The sequence below is a fragment of the Lepisma saccharinum genome, chromosome 30 (genome assembly GCF_977018435.1).
Source record: "Lepisma saccharinum chromosome 30, izLepSacc3.1, whole genome shotgun sequence".
Taxonomy (NCBI): Eukaryota; Metazoa; Arthropoda; class Insecta; order Zygentoma; family Lepismatidae; genus Lepisma; species Lepisma saccharinum.
The window spans coordinates 26446047-26469393 of NC_139258.1; the positions used below are offsets into that span (position 1 = coordinate 26446047).

General features: G+C 39.8%; 1 protein-coding gene across 1 annotated transcript in view; it reads right to left on the reverse strand.

The window, feature by feature from the left end:
- Window positions 1-23347, reverse strand: part of LOC145981916 (peripheral plasma membrane protein CASK-like) — a 902867-nt gene that overhangs the window by 54241 nt on the left and 825279 nt on the right. The window contains exon 12 of the mRNA XM_083115412.1: window positions 4192-4342. Within this exon, the coding sequence (XP_082971538.1) occupies window positions 4192-4342 (151 nt within the window). The remainder of the gene's footprint in view (window positions 1-4191; window positions 4343-23347) is intronic.

Here is a 23347-nt window from a genome sequence, read left to right on the forward strand (position 1 = left end):
GGCATGGTGGTTCGATTCCAGGTCGGGAGACTGAACATTACAATGTTGATTCAGCAATATTGAAAACAACTGGTTGGCTACTTGAAAATAAAAGAAAAGAAGAAAGCCAAAAAATATGGACGATATGCACTGACAACGTGTCACCCAGCGAAAAGTCAATTGGCCCGCAAAGGCCTATTGCGCCTTGGAGCCACCTTTCTCCAACGTTTGTCCACTAATGCCTATGATAAAGATTAAAAATGATTAAGCGAAACAGATGGTAGGACATTCACAACGAAACTTCCATGTCTAGACCAGGACTCAAATTGGAACCTTCGGTGACCATATACATTCGAGCCATGCCCAGGTTTTGAATCTAGGATCTCTATGCAATACGATAACCACTACGCCACAGAGGCTGGTTACAACTATTCTAATCTTGGTTATGTAGTTTTGCTATTGCTCGAGTGTATGGACTTTATTGGAAGACTTGAGTTTGAGTTTGTAAGTCCATTTTATGCACAGAAAAGCTAATCGGGACTGGACATACGGTTTAAAGCCGGATCAGAACCACTATGTGCCTCCACCAGGTATAGAACCCGGGACCCCTTGATTATAAAGCGGCGACGTTACCACTGCGACATCGGGGAGGCCCACTGGAAGATTTGAGCATAGTATTGTAAATTTTTAGTGTTGTTATTTCGACCTTATGTTTAAGTATTGTGAAGTTGAAAGTTTAATAGTGATATTTGAAATTCTCTCATAGTTTGGAAAATAAGAATCAGTCAGAATAATAATAAAATAATGTTTCAAATTTCATATTTGGGGCGTAAAGCCGATAGCATCCAAAATACTTCCACGTACTACGCCACGATAACTGCAATGTTGCAGGTTAACGAGGATCTGGCGTCTGGATTCAGAGTCAGTATAAAATCCTCTGTGAGGCATGTGTCATGTCATTCATGTATATACGTTTTTATTGATTGGTTTATTTTGCTTCACGATTAAACAGAAGTCGCAGAAAAGCGAAGATGAGGATGAGTGATGATATGATGAAATTGATGAAGGGAAACGCACAAAGAACACGCATGCCCAGGCTGGGATTCGAATTCGGGACACTTGGCGTCGTAGCGCTACGGAGGTCTGCTCAAATATATACGAGGGTAAGTAAAAAATTATCTACACTTTTGCCACAACTTTTCTCAGGTTGGCCACACTGCCTTCAGCGCTTGTGTGCTATAAGGTTGTACTTTTGTGGTCATGTGGTCGAGGTTTGACCTTAATCGCTCCATTTTCTTTCTTTTGTTACAGATTAAACATTGCCGCTCCACTGGCAGTGTGCACCAGGGAAGAACAGCGACCAGTGATCCGATTTCTCTGGTCTGAAGGTGCGTCAGGGGTTTAAATTCATCGCAGGCTTTCAGTACATCTGATGATGTCAGAATAATCTCTTTGGATGATGGGTGACAATCGGTTCATCACAATCATATCTCAAGCTTGTTGAATCTTCCCTTCAGTGGTGGAGGTTGATGGGCATCCTACGCTTCGTGTTTCACGCTTGTCCAGCCATTTTTAAACCTTTCGATCAACTTATACAGAATTCTACGTGGAAAAGCGCTGTCCCTGTATTGTACTGAAAGCCTGCGATGAATTTCAGTCCCTGACACACCTTCAGACCAGAAAAATCGGATCACTGATCGCTGGTCTTCCTTGAAGCATACTGCCAGTGGTGCGGACATGTTTAATCTGTAACAAAAGAAAGAAAAATGGAGCGATTAAGATCAAACCTCGGCCACATGACCACAAAAGGACAACCTGAGAAAAGTTGTGGCAAAAGTGTAGATAATTTTTTACTTGCCCTCGTATATTCGTGATTGTCCCTTCATTTGGTCCATGTCATCTTACCACCACTCATCCCCATGGTCGCGATTAGCCAATAGTAGCAGAAATGCGACCTTAAATATACTAAGTAAATGAATTCGATCCAAATCGAACTTTTCACTAAAGATCTTCCTGTATCTTGTAAAATACAATGGAAAGAGCGTACTTCTCGTATGAAACTCAGGAAGTTTATATTCCGGTGGAGAAACGCTTCAAGCTTGTCCACATCAAGCATGCGGTAGACAGAAAGGAAGCGACCGTATGTCTGACAAGTTTAACATTACCTTCGTTTATCTTACAGAAGCTTAGAATTGGTGGAGGGTACGTGGCCCCATTTCCCCCCTCCGCGGATACGCAGAGCTAAGCGTTCGCCAAAGGGAAGACGAGTTGCCGGGAAAGAAAGTGCACCTGAGGAACGGAACGGCTCTTAAATAATGCATAACGTCGACGAAACTGTTCTGCAAGTTCGTATTTCCATTGGACCCTGTCGTTTCCCTGAGCAGTATGTTACAGTTAGAAGATAGGACGCAGCGATCCACATTTTCGACATTATATCCGTCACACGGAACTGTAGAAACGAACCGGGGAAGGATCAAGGAGTTCAAATCATGGAAGTTGACGGGAAAGTCTCTAGATGGCAGCACAATTTATAGTTTATAAGTTCTCATTTATCACGAATTTCTTTGTAAATTTCTCATTGTCTCTGCTCTAGTTTTGCCATATTATTATTTTTAAAAACCTACATCAATAGATAAATAATGAAAGAGTCCGGGGTAACAGAAAAGTATTTTATTTTGTAAACTTCGGAAATATATACTACAATATTCTGCTATAGCCTATAGTGCACTGACACTGGATAGTTGGAAAAACTTTCTTCTAGTCTTCTTTCTGTCCAATAATCTGTTTGGGACTGGCAGCATATACTTAAGATTCAAATTTTCTAAGTATGTAAAAGTATAAGAAACAAGTCAAGCAGAATGTGATTTACAGTTACCTATGTACATCAAGGAAACAAGGCATGTTGAAGTGCAAGGCAGTAGACAACAAATAAAGAAACATTAATAATGAAAATGTCACGGAATCATTTTCGAGTCAACTATAGTATAATGACACATACTAGCATCAACATATATCTGTGAGATGCATAAAGAAGAAACAAATGGTTTATATAAATTAGTTATACAAAGTAACAGTTAATTGTGAAGAAAGTGTATGTGTAACAGAAATGGTTTATATATCAATGAATATAGCATATCTTGAAGTTTATTGTCGCACGTTGTTAGTTTCAGACGCCGCCACTGAAGGCGTAAGAGTTTGTTTATCTTACACAAGTACGGACTTGGATCGGTCATGGCGGAACGATACCGTAGCCACCTCGTTCGCCTGATTGGTGCCATGGATTTTTCTATCTGGGGTTACATTAAAGAACGTGTGTTTGTTCCCCCTCTTCCCAGCAACGTCGACGAGCTGCGGGTCCGGATAACGCACGCAGCTGCGACCATTCATGCAGACATGCTTCAAAGGGTTTGGCAGGAAATATCGAATACCGCTGGGACATTTGCCGTGTGATGAAAGGATCACATATTGAACACTTGTACAGAAAACTTGAAGATATGCTGTATTCATTTCTGTTACACATACACTTTCTTCACAATTAACGGTTACATTTGTATAACTAATTTATAGAAACCCTGTATATTACTCAGAAACAAGAACATGATGCACGGCACACACTGTAAAAAAGACAAGATCTTTGAACTTGAGATATATGGAGTTCTAAAACATCGTCTTGAAAGATGTCACGGAATCAGAATTTCTCCATCACTAATGCACATACAAAACACGTAAAGTGTTTGAAATTATACATATATGTCATCGCCTGATACGCATAATTACCATTATCTACAACCGACCTCTGGGGTGGAGTGGTGAGCACAACGTGCTACGAAGCCAGTGTCCCGACCTAGTCATTGGTGTTTTCTGTGTGTCTCTTCATCTCTTTATCAGTTTCATCATACCATCAGTTACCCTTTCAACGCAATTAGCCAAAAGTGGCAGAAAGGCGAAGAAAGATAAACGCAACCGATCAACCAATCAACTATTATCTTTTGTCACGGAATACAACTGATGGAAACAATGAACAAGTCCAGTAACTTTCATCTCTGGTTGCTCAGAAAGAAAGCCCATGTCATCTGCATCAACCCAACTATCTTCTGGATACAGGAAAACAAAGACTTTTTCATTATCTTTGTGATGCAGGTTTAGCACTTCATACTCTGTCTCTGTTGCAGCCATTATTTGTGCAGTATAGGACGTTTTTGCTGCTCTTACCAGCGTATGTTGCCAGAGCAACGCTTTCTATATTAGCTGTAGATGTTACAGGCTGAGATCCTGTATACTCCAGGTCACGAACGTCACCTTGGTATATCCTAAATTGAAAAGTGCTGTATGTTACAGCATCTGGTGGAATGATTACACAGCCCTGCATTTTGGGGAGAAAATTCGGAAGATTTCAAATCAATAGGTGATTCAGGAAGTATTTTGAATGCTGATAACGGAAATGTCATCTATTTTCCCCCATTACGTCAGGATTTTTCACAATTTCACAATCAAAATTCTCATATTCGCCATTAGATCTATTACAGAACGGATTTAATTTTTGGAATCAGCATGCTGAAATTATTCAGAGGCAGTAGTCATTTGCGAGTCATCCAAACCATGCAGGGTAGTGTTACTCGTATGTACAATAATAGATTATTTGCTCCTTGTACCATAAATATTAAATTACTTTAGATTACCCCATCCGCAACAAGATCCAGGCTGTGTTTGTTGAATGTCAACAGCTGATAGGTATCTAACATAAATCCTTGCATTCCTGTCTTCACAATATTGATGTATAGGAATGGCATGAGTAATACTTTCTGAACCTGACAGAATGGGCCTGCTTGTTGAGTTCACCACCAATGTCAATTAATTCCGTTGCCATCCTTGCCATGGTTGGTGGCAAAAAGGTACTTTTAGTGAATCAGATCTTTCAACGTGCCATTCAAGGTGGTTTAAATTAAACAGATCACATAAAAATGTCATGTTTCAAACCAGTATTTTTGTTTAAATTGGCTTGCAGTACCATCAGAAAATACTTTGATACATTGTATCTTTGGCTGTCTGTATACTATAGGACATTTTATCTGAAATGGGCGCAAAGGGATATGTCCCTGTAGCAGACCAGATACATGCTATGAAGAGTCACCTTTGGGCGACCATCATAGTCAGCACATTGTATCCTGTCTTCGATAATTATTTATTATTATTATTGTTGTTGCAGTTTATCTGCAAAATGCATGTCTCATTATCACAGATTTCTTTTGCTGTTTGAAATGCTGCACTTTGTTTTTTCCTCTTGATGAATCAAAAATAAGTTGACTGTCCAGCACATCAAGGCACCTAGTAACAGTCTCCTGTCTCACCCACACTTTCTCGCACAATGGAGAGGCTATGATGCTACAATGTCCAGTACAATGTTCCCATGGTAAGCAATGTCTGCAATCAGTGGTTTGCCCAGTGTTGTGTAGACGTTTTTTTTTTAAAGTAGTCAGCTCATTTTGCTATATTTTCCTGCTTTTGACGTTCCTTTTTAGGAATACTTAGCCAAAGGGGAGCTATAACACCCGCCAACCCTCCTTAGGCACGTCCCTGTCTGCGGCTCATTACGCACCAATGTGTCGGTCATATGATGTAAAATTACACAAAATTATGCTTTTTATCTAGGGGAGAGACACCGATACCACACCCTGCACCAACGTACGTAATTTTGTGACATACATATGATTCCGTGACGCCACTGTAGCAACATGAATGATGATAAGTTCCTGTTGCTAATCTGTAGCTTCGTTTGTCATGCAAACTTAGCGTTAAATACGCGATATTATTGTTCCGCAGCTAAGAACGGCTTCACTGTTGCCACTTTTGCAAAATGTTGTCATGGAATCAGCCTACTGGTACTACATACTTGACAGGCATATGTTTACTTCAATAGCTGATGTTCTGTTTTTCCACTAGCAATTCCTTCTTCCATATCTGTATTTTCAATATCAATCACTTTGTGATAATGAATTTACATATACGCTACGATTTGGCTGTGCAAAAGTCAGCTCACTCTATGTAGGCATAGGCCACTGGAAGCCAGATTGACTTGCAGTGTTGCCTACCAGAAGACTGGATATTGTTGACATAATGAAATATAGGTATTGGAGCTTCGATTTGTGATTTCCTCTTACCAGTACACACGTTATTATATTTTGCCTATCAGGTTGACTCTTTCGTGGAATTGCTCCATTGTAAATCGTGTAAAAATATTCAAGTTATCTCGTGTATAGAATTGGATATTGATTGGTCAAGCCAGTCTTTTGTGCTGTTACTGTGTCTTTTGTACATTTTGTTATTATGTATTAATGTTTTTACACGCTTTTGCGTATATAACTTCCTTTCTCTGGCGTCGTCTGTGGCGACAAAAATTGTAAGGTAAACTGCCATAATATCGGATACCCGTCCAATATCGGATACCATCATTTCTCGGCTCGTGGGTGCTGCCATCTCCAACAATCCACTGAACTACGTTCGTCGATTGCCGCCAATACTTCACTGTGAGTGGCAGAAGCGTGCGGTAAGGAAAGGCGGGGCAAGCGCCGCTTGCGTTGTTTTTTAAAGCACTTTTGATATCTTAAGTACGTGTTTTTCAATGCCTTTATATACCTTAGAATGGAATTTATTTACTATAAGATATTTACATTACAGAATTTTCATTTCCCCTATTTCCTGTTCTATTGGCTTGAAACATAAACCGGCTGCACCCTTGACGACGTTGGGCGATGCGGTACGACTGACCGCGTTAGAGGAAGAGGACTGCTCGCCTTTCTCCCCGCTTTTCGAGTGACTTATGCAGTTCTTGCATGGTCACTGTCCATTCCCGTTCACGAAGAAAAAAGGCCGAGGGCAAGCAACACCAAGACCGCATCTGTCTTTGGCAAGGGTGTTGGAAAGAATTCGTCCACACGGGCCACAAGTGTTGCTAACTTCCAGAATTTTCTGCGCATCTGTAGCACCACCTCACGCGGTACGATTTTCATGTTTGAAACTCTATAGTAATTAACAAATTACATTATGAAGCTAGCCAGTGATCACCAGTCGTGTGCTATTTATAAGAAATAAAATCACAGCCGGTACTTGAACATATCCGTCATGTAGTCAGTTACTCGGAAATATGGAGGGTATGTAACACTGCAACTGCAGGTAGGGTGAAACGGAAGAAGCGTGGGTGCTGGGAGCGTGTTGTTTTTTACTGTGATATTGTGCTGTGTTTTTCTGTTCTTCGTGTAGTGTTTTTGTACCTGATGTAAAAGTATGATTCTACATTGAAAATTTCCGCCATGGTTGACATACCAGACGAGCCATCGATTTGCAGTGTTGCAGGTAAGGACTTGATTATTAGGGGCCTTCTTTCAAAACCATTCACTTCGAGAACATAAGGTGAAAGGTTGGAGCTTGTGAACCATGAGCGACCGTGTCCTGAATTGTTCATAACCAAACCAACTAAGAAAGATGGGAAAGTTTTCATTAGGCAGTTTAAAACATCTCAGTACAACAATATTATCTGGTTATGTGGCAGCAATGATCTTAATAAATTATTTTGTTCGCCATGCGTTTTATTCAGTACAAATGTAGGACCATGGAACTCAGTGGCGTGCCCAAGGGGGGGGGTTGATGTGGGTTTTCGCCAAGTATTCCTAAAAAAGAACGTCAAAAGTAGGAAAATATGACAAAATGAGGGCTGACTACCAAGAAAAAGTATACATAACCCCTCGCTTTCGAAAATCCTGAGCACGCCACTGATGGAACTGTACAGGCTACGGTGAGTGACTTGAGCAATTTTTATAATGCAGTGCAAAGACATGAACGTTCGCAGAATCACATCTGCGCTTGCATTCAGTAACTGAAGACAAGTCATGATTCATAATTCTAGCCAAGTAAGAAACCGAAACCCGTCCGTTTATTTAATATCAAAACTTTATGCTAATAGGATGTTTCTTATTTTCAGGGTTAAAGAAGAACGTAATTTAATTTATAGTTGCCCTCAAATGTCAGGTAAATCATAATTTTCTTCATGGTTGGAATTTAAAAGTTATATCGAAAGGCTGTTTTCCTTCTTTAAAAACCGTGCAGCGAAGATTTGATTTTACGGTATGTATGCACATCACACACTCAAGCCCGATACGTCACCATTAAGCACATTATTGTAAATGGGGATGTGTCTAGGCCTATATTATATTTGAAATTGTTATAATTAACCGAAACGAAAAATTCACCCATCGCTTGCCTATCACGAAAGGTCACGGCACGTCCCTGGTGAGTGGGAACACTGTTGAGCACGCTGCGCGTGCACGATCGACGAAAACAGAAATTTTCAGTTTCTGAGTTTTTGGAAGCATTTCATCATCATAGGTTTTCACATTGAAGGTAAGGAGAAACTAAAGCTTACTTATATTTCATAGAAAGATAGAATAATAGTGTATGTATATATGCTAGTCCTGTTCCAGTAAATGTCTTTGTTTGATATTAACATTATGTTTCCCACGAGGAAGCGTTCGGCCTAATATAGGATAGTGAGGCCTGCCAAATATCAGATATCCGATATTATGCAGGTTTCACGACGGGTTCTTCATTGTTCTGTTACAGATGTCGAAGAGAAAACAATGGAGCAAGAGTCGATGCTGAAGGCAGTGGAAGCTGTTAAAAATCATGAAATGGGTTTCCTGAAGGCTTCAAAAACATTCAATGTACCGCGTTCGACACTTGAAAATTATGTTAATCATCCAACAAAAAAGTCTGTGGACCTTGTAGCAGTTCCTTTAGTACGGAAACCAACTCTCGGCACAGACCTAGGAAATGAGTTAGTCAAGTATTGTGAAGAACTGGATAGACAGTTTTAGGGACTACGGCTGCGAGATATTCTGACACTTGTTTGAAACTAGTTTCTACTGATGATGATGACAGTGCCGATGATTGTGACTCCATCTACTGTGGCGAGGCCTACGAGCACGACAGCAGGAGTGAGGATTGGATTCGTTGCCTTCAGTGGGCACATGAATGATGTGCTGATAGTGACAACTGGAGGACATATGTATGTGATTATGTAAAGCATAGCAAGTCATTCAATTCTCTTTTGTACTAATCATACTTTTGTGATCCATGTTATAGTTGAGCATTTGCATACTTCCAGTAAAGTAAACAATACGTTGCTTCTATCATGAGATGTATTTTATTTAAGATGTTAATATCTTTATTATATAATGTTAAAATCCTATCCGATATTAGGCATACCCACTATCGGATATTCGGACGCCTTTTTGCGATTCCTCAAATTTACATTGTTTTTTTATTTTGTACTGTACAACAAATAATTTAACAATAAGGGAGATAAACACATAACAAGGTAAAAGGTAAGGTACCAATAGTTCATATTACCAAAAATTATGCATTTCTGTTAAATTTTAGTGGGTTAATTGTGGTGATTTCACAAAGCATCCGATATTATGTCGGTTTACCCTATAAATACGATCCAGTCGGCCGAGATTCTGAACCATTTTTCATTTGCTCTTTGAAGTGTGTCTAATGTGCTTTGCTTACAGACTCCTTGGTGCTCGTTGGAGTGTGGTTCGTGTGGGGGGCCTTTTTTTCGTTCGCTTGCTCCTTATATTACTGGGACATAGTGCAGTCCTGCTAGAAATGTTTCAAGATGACAGGCATGAATCACAATGACTATATTTATTCTAATTTAAATGTAAACGATAGCTCTAAATTGCACTTCTGTCACAGAGAAACACCATTCTTAGTCAAATGTGCGATATGTCCCGGTTTCGACAGATATCGGAACAGCCAAGTATTTTGAGGACACTTTAAAGCTACAGTATACTCTGTCCCGGAAATCTGTAGAGCAAGCGACCGAAAAAATCTCTGCGCAGGTAGCGACTTGACAAATGAACGTGTGAGAATACATGGAGGCGAAAACGCGGCTGCAGCTACCGGCAATTTGCATCAGCGCGCACTGCTTCGTTGAGCCCACTTGCTCCCTCCTCTTCTTTACCGTTGTGTGCGGCTTTGGTCCACAGACTTCCGAGACAGAGTATAGTTTCGACTTCCTATATACAGGGTGGGCCAAAAATGTGGAACTAACCCTATAACAGACAAACGGGCGGGTATCCACCAATGCACTGTCCCGAAATTGTAAAATTGTTCTGGAGGATTAAGTTATTAAGGTTTGTTACGCTTTAGAATTCTCCAAAAGTGTTCTCTTGGAGTCGATGATAACCAAAATGTTATTGAGTTCGAGAACATTTAGGGGAGCTCCCTTAAAATATCACCGCCTAAGGTTAATCTGTATAATGGCCTAAAGGACATAAATGAGGAAATCAAGAATACTGCATTCAAGAAAGGACAAAGTTGACACTAGACTGCAGTCGACATCCAAACAAAGGTTTCTTGCAACGAAAAATCGGCCCTCTGTCTGAATGCACCCAAAAGCGGACGAAGGCTTTTATTCAAATAGTTCGGAGCCTTTTATACTCCACCAGGGCAGTTGTCGCAAAAGTATCTTTCCCGGACATAACAGTGGAACTTTAGGAAATTGGTCTATGACGGTCGGAGGCCGAGAAGGATGTGGTACGGTTCTCCACCAAGCAAAAGGGGGAGGGGGTCGCGTTACCCCAGGGACCCGGGATGAAATTCCTTACCCCCTCCGTTTCCACAACAGTTCCCTCCCATAAGAAAGTGGCAAATGCGGTTGTTGGACTGGGAATGGCCTCATTATAATATTGCGAGGAGCAGGAAGGGTTTCATCCGAGTGTGTGTGTGTGTGTGCGGAGCTCCAGAGGAATATGCTGCTGCTGGCCTCTGGTGGTTTGTGACGGAAGGAAAGAGATATGCCTTATGCATGTAGGCGTTGAATCTTTCGTGCTACATTCGAGTTTTAAAAGAAAATTTACCAACGAATGTAGGTCCTAGAAATAGAGTTAGATCAAAGTGTATCTTATTCCCCTAAGTTTCAAATATTGATGTAAACTTACACCATAAAATAAACAACTAAATACTTAAGATAAAAATGATGCCTCCGATTTTGTGCGTGTGTGTGTGAGAATACAACTGACAAAATAATTGGTTTCAACCCTATATTTCATTTCTATATTATAGTACGAGGGCTGCTGGAAAAGTTTCTGCAAACTACCACCAACAGTGGCGCTAGTGTTCCGCTATTATAAAAATTGGAAGAATATACTATTTTTATGTTTAAATTAACTTTGATTGTTTGTTTAAGCCTATTTGTTTATTTTTCACAGCAGTTTGAAGAAGTAGTATGGTGTGAGAAATGGAAATTTCTCGTGAACACTTTCGGGCAATGATTTTTTATGATTTCAAATGTAGTTTAACACCGAAACAATGCATCGAGCGACTTCATTTGGCTTTTGGGGATAAAGCACCATCCAATAGGACTGTGTATAATTGGTTTTCCGAATTCCAGCGTGGTCGCACATTTCTCAGTGATGAATTTCGTGAAGGTCGTCCATCCAGGTATGTTGTTGCCAGTAATGTTGACGCTGTGCGTGAAATGATTGAGAGACCTTGGCATGTGACATACCGTGAGATTCAGGCATCCTTGAACATTGACATGAAAGCAATACATATGATTTTGCATGGTCATCTGGACGTACGGAAACTTTCAAGCCGTTGGATCCCAAACAACTTGATCGAAGCTCAAAAACAGGCTCGTGTAAATTGGTGTAAAGAAATGCTCAAAAAATTCAACCAAGGAAAGTCAAATTTGGTGTACTACATCGTTACAGGGGACGAAACTTTGATCTATTCATAGGAACCCGAAACTGAACAGAAATCCACTGTTTGGGTGTTTCAAAGTGAGCCGAAACCAACAAAAGTTGTTCGTTCGAGGAGTGCTGCCAAGCAAATGATTGCTTGTTTCTTCGGTTATACCGGACATGTGGCAACAATAGCTTTAGAAGATCGAAGGACTGTAAATGCCGAGTGGTATACAACAATTCGTTTGCCAGAGGTCATCAATGAATTGCGTAAAACAAACCCAAATCGTCGCATTATTCTTCACCACGACAACGCCAGTTCCCACTCAGCACACCAAACTGTTGATTTTTTGTCCAGTAAAAATGTCGAATTAATGACTCATTTTCCGTACTCACCTGATTTGCCACCTAATGACTTCTTTTTGTTCCCACACATGAAAAATAAGATGCGTGGTGAGCGATTTGTGCCGCCTGAAGCAGCTGTTGACGCATTCCGAACAGCGGTTTCTGAGGTATCAGCTTCAGAGTGAAAAAAAAAAAGCTTTCAAAATTGGTTTGAGCGTATGCAGAAGTGTATCGGTCTTAAGTGAATACTTTGAAAAACAATAAAGCCATTTCCAGAATTTCACATGTCTTTTTTCATACTGATTGCAGAAACTTTTCCAGCAGCCCTCGTACACAAGTTGGTCACCCGTAATCCTTTACTTGTAAGAATAGCCTAAAACAATGCAACGTGCCACCACTCGTAACTCCAGGGTATGGAGATCCGAATTGGCAACACACCGCTCCTTGCTCCGGCTGGTCAGTTGGGAGCACCAGTTCTCACCCAGGGATCGGGATTAAGACGATCCACCCTTCCTCCAGGTAGGAAACCACCGAATTGCGACACGTGATAGTAAATAAAATTCCAAATACTTTATAATTAAAATGTCCAAAATCTTTAATCACGAATCGAGCGCGTACATACTGATTCGCACAAGTTAAAAGTTATAATTTGTTGGGTTATGCACGCTCGCAGGCAGTGATAAGCAATTTATTTAACACGAGAGTCCGCGCACCACCTTCACAGTTAATAGCAAGACCTCAACTGCTACCTCAAGCGCGAGGCGCAGCATAACAGATTGTTCTAACTTACAATACAAACTCATAACATAAAATAACACAAGAAAAACTGATAATTTATATAACACATCAATGTTAATTAGCGATAGTAAGCTTAAGTTCAGGTTGGCAACAATTAAAAATGCCAACGTGAAAGTTTTTACATCGGCAAGAACACGAACCGTGGTTCCCCCACTCCTAACATAAACAGCCAATAGGAAAACGATATTTTATTGAAAACGAGGGAGAAATACTTTGCTATAATATTACAATATTAAACTATATAGAAATAACTAAACTGATTTTATCAAATACATCATATTTGCCCTTGCACATAAAAATGATTAAATAAAGATTTAGTTTATAACGAAGATAAATTACTTCAATCTTGTACATTGTTGAACAAAAATCGATATTAAGAAGAAATGTATTTAACTTGTGCTTGAAAAACAATGAAAACGTTGCATATATTATTTGGGATAATTATTAGCCTATAAATTCTGAATAAATGTTGCAAAAATATGCGAATAATATTATAACATAAGATAAAACGTGAATATATATATGAATTATAAAAACAATTAAATATAAGTAATTTAATCCAAGTTCTTAACTTGAAAGTATACGAATAAAATAAATGCCAATATACAACTGAAATCTGCCTAACATGGCGATCGTTACAACATTAATTTCGATCTGGCCTTGAAGTTTCTCTCGGGGGAGGCGGACACCTCTCGATCTAACCCAAAGCTAACAAAAAATATATGCTATTGTAGCCGGAATTTTTTCATATTTCAATATTTCTTCCTCCACTCACACTATATTCTAGCGTCATCACTGACCAATGTAGAGTAATACAGGGTGGTAAAACAACAAAGTATTTCCAAAATTACAAAGAATTATTACAAAGGAACTATTAGATTACAGCTGCATGGCTTGTGGCTAAAAAAAAACTCATAAAGGTTTTTCTTTTTTTTTTTTCATTTTGTTTTAGTTAGACTGAGTTGGTATAGGAGGCGCTGCAATCGCACGAACAGAAAATGACGTCAGTGCAGGAGAAAGCTTAATGTGCTTTATGGTATCATGAGATCAAGTCACCAATTGCTGTACAGCGAAAATTTATGAGTAAATATGGACGACCACCATCTGATTACAAATCTTTCGTGGCGCCTAGTGGTTCGGACCCCACTCTAAACTGTATCTCAATTAGCTTATCTGTGCATAAAGTGGACTTAAGTTTGAATTTTGTGTTTAAGTCCACTTTATACACAGATATGGATCTATAGTTTAGTCTGGAATCCGAACTACTATGTGCCTCCAGCGGTTTTCCAACACTGGACTCCTTGATTAAAAGGCGACGACGTTACCACTACGCCATCTAGGAATTACGAAAATGAACTTAAAAGAAAGAAGCTAGAGAGAGAGACAAACAATGGAGCAAAATATACAGAAAACGGAAAAGAAGGGTATTAAAAAAAATAACGAAAGAGGAGAGAGTAAGCAAGATAAAGATTATATGGCATATGAAGGAGTGAGGTGAAAATGTAAAGAAAGAAAAGGAAAGTGAGAGTATATAAGGATAACGTTAAGAAGAAATAAGAATATATCCATGTTCCAGGGGGAGGGGTTGGGCTGCCCTTTGTGGTGCCTCGAGGGCACAGGGTAGGTAGGAGCAAGGGCGCGCATAAGGGTAGAGAAGGGGAGTAAGCGAGTGGGCGGAGCAAAGCATTGGTTTTCGTTCCCTTGCCATCAATGGGTCACGATTTCGATACCCGGTGGAGCCGCTTTGTGGTTCGGATCCCACTTTAAACTGTAACCTAAGTCCGAATTAGCCTTACTGTGCATAAAAGTGGACTTAGGTTTTGAGTTTAAGTCCACTTTATGCACAGATAGGTGCAACCGTTTGTTTTGTTTCAATTACATTATTTTCTAATTTAGACGTGACATTTTACTGTTGCTTTGAATATATTGATCTGATTCGGCTTGCGAGCTCTGGGTTTATAGTATCAGACCGACCAGTCACTCACAAGTCTTTAGTTAGTTAAGTAGTGAAAAATTAGAAAGCTTGACAAAGAAGGAAATAAGCTACAAATAACAACTATTTTTTACCTTATACGGTAAAACCTGTCTATCCCGGAACATGATGGTTCCGAGCAAAATTTTCCGTCTTAACAGTTTTCCTTCTTATACAGGGTTGACTTTAAATACAGTATAGAACGCTGAAGGAAATAATGGAAAGACAGATTTACATTTCGCATTACTTATAATGTAGAGTACTAATGCATGTACGTACATGAATAAAAATGCGATACAGTCGCAATAAGCATAACAGAGATTACAATTATGTAACTACACAACATGTTGGTTCACTTTTTACAGTATTGTAAGAACGTACAGTACGTACTTATGTATCTTTTCGAACCCGGGACCCATGGCGTCGTAGCGCGATGAGCATAGAGGGAAAGAGAAAGATTGAAAGATGGAATAAGAGAGGTAAAGAAAGATTGAGATATAAGAGAAGAATAAAAGAAACAGAGAGATAACAAGAAAAATAGAAAGATGACGAAAGAACAGAGGAGAAATAGACAAAGAAAGGTGGAGAAAGAGGGTAAGAGATGAAAGAAAGAAAAGGAATCGTAACAGCTTTGAGTATTGTAGCGCATTCTTTCATATCGACAATGTTACCGATAAGCGAGTGGCAACAGAGGCGTGTTCCACTTACAGTATTGCATTGTTTTCTTGCGAGCGAAAAAAATAAAGGGAGAAATTTCCGTCTTACTGAGAATAAAAACATCTCGTTGGTATTTAAATGGTGTTCCGTTTCCGCGTTAAGGAGGTTTCCGCCTTAAGCAGGTCATTTTCAGGTATAAAATCGGTCCGTTCTGGGGACTTTTTTTCCGTCTTTACAGGTTTCCTTCTTATAGAGGTTCCGGGATATGCAGTTTCTACTGTATTTAAAAATTAATCTTCGTATCTAATAATCACTACACCACCATAGATTTTGCACAATAAAGGTGGTTTTTCCACTAACTAATATCTACTTTTCTTCTTACGCTGCGCTGTTCTCTTCTTCCTATCTCGGAGAGTATGGTGTGGGATTTTAATAGTAGAAATCACTTCCAATAACCACTCTACGCAAGTGTACTTTTACTTGAGATTTACGCTAGCGTCTAACGTTTTCAAAAGTAATTTCACGACGTCCGGATAAACTTTGGTCAACCACGGGAATCTCGCAACGCGACGTCTCAACCGAGGAAGTCAATGTTAAGCTTTCTGTGTCCCGAACTGAACTGTTCACGTTCTTTTTGCACCACTCACCCCATCACAACTCTAAGACTGTGATTGGCTTTAACATAATCACGCCATGCAATGTTCTCCATTTGCATTCAGTCTCTTACCCGCCTGGCTACAGTTCATATTGCGACACTATGCAATCCATTGTCCTAGTTGTTTTGCTTTGCCAGGATCATGGCTCAGCACATGTAACTAAACACGCTCACTGAAACCAAACACTCTTCCTACGCACAATTTCTGTTCCTCGATATCAAACTTTACGTGTACTTTGTTATACGTGACACAAGGTAATCCGTCACATAGGCTAATCGGTAATTGATCTACAGTTTAGTAGTGCCTCCACCGGGTATCGAACCCGGGAACCCTTGATTACAAGGCGACGACGTTACCACTACACCATCTGGGAATCTAAAAAGTGGACTTAAAAAAAAGCAAACAAACCCGTTTCCTTGCTTCAGAGACTCCCGGGACAGACTACAAAGATTTTCCGTTGACCTAGAAGCTTCAAGTCAACCCTCCAGAACAAAAACGTTCCGATCGCTAAACTTGGAAGAAGGTTGTGTGTGAGTCATATGTTCCACGCTAGGGTTTCCAGACACACGCCTCAAAACGAAACTTTCTTCTCTAGAAAATTCAATCTGCACGTCTAATATCCTGTTTCTGGTTACTTTAGCTTCGGAGTTGAAAGTCGCCAACAAAAGCCTCCGGCGACAGAAATGAGTTCTTTCCGCAACGACTTTTCCCGCAGCGTGGGACGTGTGTGTGCATAAACTCATTTTCCGACAGAGTTCACGGTTAAGTCAAACTTCCAGATTGAGTTTCCAGTGTAATTGCCGGGGGCGGTGGCACTGCAAGACACACAAAGAAGCGGCGCCTTCTTCCGTACGCCGTTTCTGCGTGTCCCTGTGACGCTCAGATGCATCGTTTCTCCACCTTTAAAGAAAAATGTTCCTCTCACTATACAGCAGAGATTCGTTCCTGATTTAGGCTTGAGGAAAGACTAGAGAGAGAGGAAGAAAATGAGAAACAAAGAAGAAGAGGAAGAAAAGAAAAAGAGGGAAAGAAAAGAAAAAGCGAGAAATAGGAAAAGAGAGGAAGAAAAGAAAAAGATAAAAATAATAGAAAAAGCGAGAAAGAAAGGAAAAAGACGGGACGAAAAGAAAAAGAGAGAGAGGGGGAGAAAATGAGAGAAAGAGTAAGAACAGACAAGTGAAGGAGAGAAGGGAGAGAAAGGGGAGGAAGAGAAAGAGGGAGAGAGATTAGGTATAGAAAAAGATTGATAAGATAGAGGATAAAGAGAGGAAGCAAAATGAAAATTAAAGAAAGAGAGGGAAGAGAAAGAAATAGAGAAAAGAGGGGAGGGAGCGAAAGAGCAAAATGAAGAGGGAGATAACGAGTGAGAAAGAGAAAGGGAGAAAGCGAGTGACGGAGAAAACTGGTGCGCGCGGCTGCAAACGGATGGTAGCTGTAGTCGCGTTTTCCCCTCCATGCACTCCCCTCTCACGCATTCATTAGTTGAGACCTCTCGAGAGGGGTAGAGAAGGAGAAGGTGAGAGAGGAAAAGATTGAAGGGTGAGAGAAACAGAGAAAGGTGAGAGATAAAGGGAAGGACGACAGGGGGAGAGGAAGAAAAGACAAAGAGAGACTAAGAAACGAAATAAAGAGGAGAGAAAAATAGATATAGGGTAAAAGAGAAAGAAAGAGAGAGCTCTCTCTCTAGGTCACTTACATTTTACACTAAAAGAGGAACATTAAATCCTTATGAAAATGTTTGGACTAAAAAGAGATGAAACAGAACAGTGAAGAAGTTTACATAATAATGAACTGCAGTAAATCTTGAGGTTTTCCTGGTGACGGACCATGAACAGATTATCTCGAGCTATCGACCAAGTTAGTTCTGGCAAGGTTTCCGAGCTTTCGAGAGCTAACATCACTTTCATCTTGAAGGTAGAAGTAAGTTCTGGAAATATTTACGAGCTTTCGGGAGCTAACTTCACTCTCATCTAGAGGGTAGAAGTAAGTTCTGGAAATATTTACGAGCTTTCGGGAGCTAACTTCACTCTCATCTAGAGGGTAGAAGTGAGTTCTGGAAATGGTTCAGAGCTTTCAAGAGCTAACGTCACTCAGATTGTCAGGGTAAAGGTTAATTCTGGAAAGGTTTCAGAGATTTCGAGAGCTAACATCACTCTCATCTTGAAGGTAGGAGTGAGTTCTGGAAATATTTACGAGCTTTCGGGAGCTAACTTCACTCTCATCTAGAGGGTAGAAGTGAGTTCTGGAAAGGGTTCCGAGCTTTCAAGAGCTAACGTCACTCAGATTGTCAGGGTAAAGGTTAATTCTGGAAAGATTTCAGAGATCTCGAGAGCTAACATCACTCTCATCTTGAAGGTAGAAGTGAGTTCTGGTAATATTTACGCGCTTTCGGGAGCTACCTTCACTCTCATCTAGAGGGTAGAAGTGAGTTCTGGAAAGGGTTCCGAGCTTTCAAGAGCTAACGTCACTCAGATTGTCAGGGTAAAGGTTAATTCTGGAAAGGTTTCAGAGATTTCGAGAGCTAACATCACTCTCATCTTGAAGGTAGAAGTGAGTTCTGGAAATATTTATGAGCTTTCGGGAGCTAACTTCACTCTCATCTAGATAGTAGAAGTGAGTTCTGGAAAGGGTTCCGAGCTTTCAAGAGCTAACGTCACTCAGATTGTCAGGGTAAAGGTTAATTCTGGAAAGGTTTCAGAGATTTCGAGAGCTAACATCACTCTCATCTTGAAGGTAGAAGTGAGTTCTGGAAATATTTATGAGCTTTCGGGAGCTAACTTCACTCTCATCTAGATAGTAGAAGTGAGTTCTGGAAAGGGTTCCGAGCTTTCAAGAGCTAACGTCACTCAGATTGTCAGGGTAAAGGTTAATTCTGGAAAGGTTTCAGAGATTTCGAGAGCTAACATCACTCTTATCTTCAGGCAGAAGTGAGTTCTGAAAAAGTTTTTCAACATTGAATTTAACTTCACTCTCATCTTCAGGGTAGAAATGAGATCTGGAAAGATTTCCGAGTTTTCGAGAGCTAACGCCATTCAAATCTTCAGGGTAGAAGTTATTTCTGGAAAGGTTTCAGATTTCGGGAGCCAGCGTCACTCTCATCTTCAGGGCAGAACGTCCTGACTGACTGACTTACCTTGTCGATAGCCCGAGAGAATCTGCTTATTTATAATCTATATTCATCCCCTGATATTATTAGAAAAATTAAGCCTTTAGCACTTTACAGCAATTTTACTCTATTTGTTATGTGCGTTTTTCGGAACCTATTTTGTGAATTTCGCCAGTGTTTTGTTGCTGTCAAGGGAAGTTTTGAGAATGCACTTCATTGATTTGCTTTACTTCTCATTCGCTTTTCTGTCACTTTTGGCTAATCGCGAAAACGAGGAAGAATGGTGAAGATGAAACTGATGAAGGGACAATCACAAACACACATGGAGATAACCACAATACAGGCTCCACAGAGAATTATACTGGCTGTGAGTACAGACGCTACTGTTTCGATAACACTTCTGTAATTATGTTTGTTTAGTACAATATTTCCCAACCAGAAACTGTATGTGTGCATGTGCTGTATATCAGGAGTTATCTTGTGGATGGAAAATATTGGGTTTGTATCAAATAAGTGATATTATTGTTGGTTGCCATTTTAAAAATTCCAGTATTCTATGAAAGGCCTTGTGGCACACACTAGCGCCTTATTCAGTTTGGAACGCCATGAGCCTGTGAGAAATTAAGGTTTCAAGATTAAGATTATCATCAAGACTTTATTATACAGCTACATGAAGACTTGTACTACCAGTATTTGGAGGAAATTATCAAGATTTCAATATGCAGTTACATGAAGACTTGGACTGCCAGAATTTGGAGGAAATTATCAAGATTTCATCATGCAGTTAAATGATACAGTATTTGGAGGAAATCATTATCAAGACTTCGCCATGCAGCTACATGAAGACTTGGACTTCTAGTCTTTGGATGAAATTATCGAGACTTCATTATGCGATTAAATGAAGACTTGGGACTACCAGAATTTGGAGGAAATCATTATCAAAACTTCATCATGCAGCTACATGAAGACGTGGGAAAGCCAGTATTTTGAGGAAATCATTATCAAAACTTCATCATGCAGCTACATGAAGACTTGGACTACCAGGATTTGAAGCAAATCATTATAAAAACTTCAAGCAGCTACATGAAGACTTGGACCTCTAGTCTTTGGATGAAATTATCGAGACTTCATTATGAAGTTAAATTAAGACTTGGGACTACCAGTATTTGGAGGAAATCATTATCAAAACTTCATCATGCAGCTACATGAAGACGTGGGAAAACCAGTATTTTGAGGAAATCATTATCAAAACTTCATCATGCGGCTACATGAAGACTTGGACTACCAGGATTTGAAGCAAATCATTATAAAAACTTCAAGCAGCTACATGAAGACTTGGACCTCTAGTCTTTGGATGAAATTATCGAGACTTCATTATGCGGTTAAATGAAGACTTAGGACTACCAGTATTTATAGGAAATCATTATCAAAACTTCATCATGCAGCTACATAACACTCCGACCTCCAGTCTTTGGAAGAAATTATCAAGACTTCATTATGAAGTTACGTGAAGACTTGGACTACCAGTATTTGAGGAAAATCATTATCAAAACTTCATCAAGCAGCTACATGAAGACTTGGACCTCCAGTCTTTGGAGGAAATTATCAAGACTTCATTATGCAGTTACATGAAGCCTTGGGACTACCAGTATTTAGAGGAAATTATTATCAAAACTTCATCATGCAGCTACATGAAGACGTGGGAAAACCAGTATTTTGAGGAAATCATTATCAAAACTTCATCATGCAGCTACATGAAGACTTGGACTACCAGGATTTGAAGCAAATCATTATCAAAACTTCATCAAGCAGCTACATGAAGACTTGGACCTCCAGTCTTTGGAGGAAATTATCGAGACTTCATTATGCGGTTACATGAAGACTTGGGACTACCAGTATTTGGAGGAAATCATTATCAAAACTTCATCATGCAGCTACATAACACTCCGACCTCCAGTCTTTGGAAGAAATTATCAAGACTTCATTATGAAGTTACGTGAAGACTTGGACTACCAGTACTTGAGGAAAATCATTATCAAAACTTCATCAAGCAGCTACATGAAGACGTGGGAAAACCAGTATTTTGAGGAAATCATTATCAAAACTTCATCATGCAGCTACATGAAGACTTGGACTGCCAGGATTTGAAGCAAATCATTATAAAAACTTCATCAAGCAGCTACATGAAGACTTGGACCTCCAGTCTTTGGAGGAAATTATCGAGACTTCATTATGCGGTTACATGAAGACTTGGGACTACCAGTATTTGGAGGAAATCATTATCAAAACTTCATCATGCAGCTACATGAAGACTTGGGACTACCAGTCTTTGGAGGAAATTGTTTTCAAGATTTCATCAGAGAATTACAGGGAGCTGAGATTAAAGATGCAGTAGTTTGATGGATTGAAGACGTAAAAAGTAGCTGATACAAAAAGTGTCTCAGCGTGAAGCTTTTACACTGAGGAGAATTGAATTACCATATTGCTGAATTTACCGACCTATGTTCTAAAGGCTTCGTTTGCGCAATTTTAGTACTGGTACACACTTACTGTCGAAGCATATCTGATTTGTGCTTCGCTGAGCAAGAAGAATATAGTACTATTATGAGTTAATGTGAATCACGAAGTGCCATCTAGTAATGAGCGAACGAACTACAAAGCAGTTAATAACGAGGAGCTAGTATAGAAACTTGGACATTTAGGATAAGAGCACTAAACTTGATGTGCCTAACCTACTCACGTACGCATATAATAGCACAAATAAACAAATTTTAAGCTTCCTAACTGCTTACTACTATTTGGTGCTTACGTGAGTAGGTTAGGCAGTTCTGGTTTAATGCCCTTAGCATATAATCTCCAAGCTGTTACAGATGAGGCTAGCTGTTCGTCAGTTAACATTCTTCGTTGTGAGAATGCATGACGTCATAAGTGTCAAGGGGTAAATTTTAACCCCCCCCCCTTTTCCAGATCTGCTCTGCTTTTCTTGAATCTGTAGTCGCAACGCAACAGGACATAAGATGTCGCTGCGAATATTCTGGAAAGAATAATTCATAAACTGATTGGAAATATTTGCCACGTTGCATTAATCTGCATTTCATATTTAAACTGTCCTTACAAGACGTGCAATTACTAACTTACTTCAGGGTTGAGTGAAACAACGTTTTTGAAAAAAGGTTTGATGCTAGTTTGATTCATACTCCCTAGATGGCACTGTTCAAGAAATAAACTTAAACTCTCAATAAAATACGTTTTCCCCACGGATACAGATTGTCTTTTCTGGAGAGAAAAAGTGGAAAACTACCTTCAAGATACACATATGTCATCAACTGTAAAACACGGTACTGTTAATCAAAGTGGGCAAATTCCCCCAGAAATAACTATTATAAAAAATTGTACAAAAGCTTCTTTCTGTGGTGAGTTGACTATTTCATTAACAAGCTATGGAAGTACATTGACAAATCTCCACGTAAATTAAGCTTTACCATATATTTTTAGAACTTCAAATGTTATTCAATAGTAAAGGAAACCTGTGGTCTTTTGTTCCCAACAACGATTCTTGTGCTGATCAACGTAGATTTCAAAGCGAAAGCAGTATGTAAACCTCTCTCTCACCCAAGTGCGAGGGGAGCGACTGCAGTTACCAGCCTTTGCAGCAGTGTGTACTGCTTCGCTCTGCCCACTCGATTCCCCCTTTTCTGCCGTTAGGCGCGGCCTTTTTCCAGAGATTCTAGCGATTGAGTATAGATACAATATACGCCCTCCTGTATTATCTTATTCGTGAATGTATAATAATTTGACTGTGGATGCTTCAAAGATGATTGTTTATGATGTTTATGAATAGTTGTATATATATGTATGTATCTAAACGCACGGCAATAAAAAATATGTGGCTGGTTCGAGCGTGAGACCTACCTCTCTTCGGGCTGGTTATCGTGTGAATTCAAAGTTTGTTACAGGCCCCAGAAATGGAGTTCCATATCTACACGTCGGACTGCTCTCAAACCTCCGAGCACAAGGGGTTGTGTTCCGACGTGGCAACAGCGCAAACTTCTGCCACTCGCCAATTTTCATGGCCGCGCCTTTAGTTATA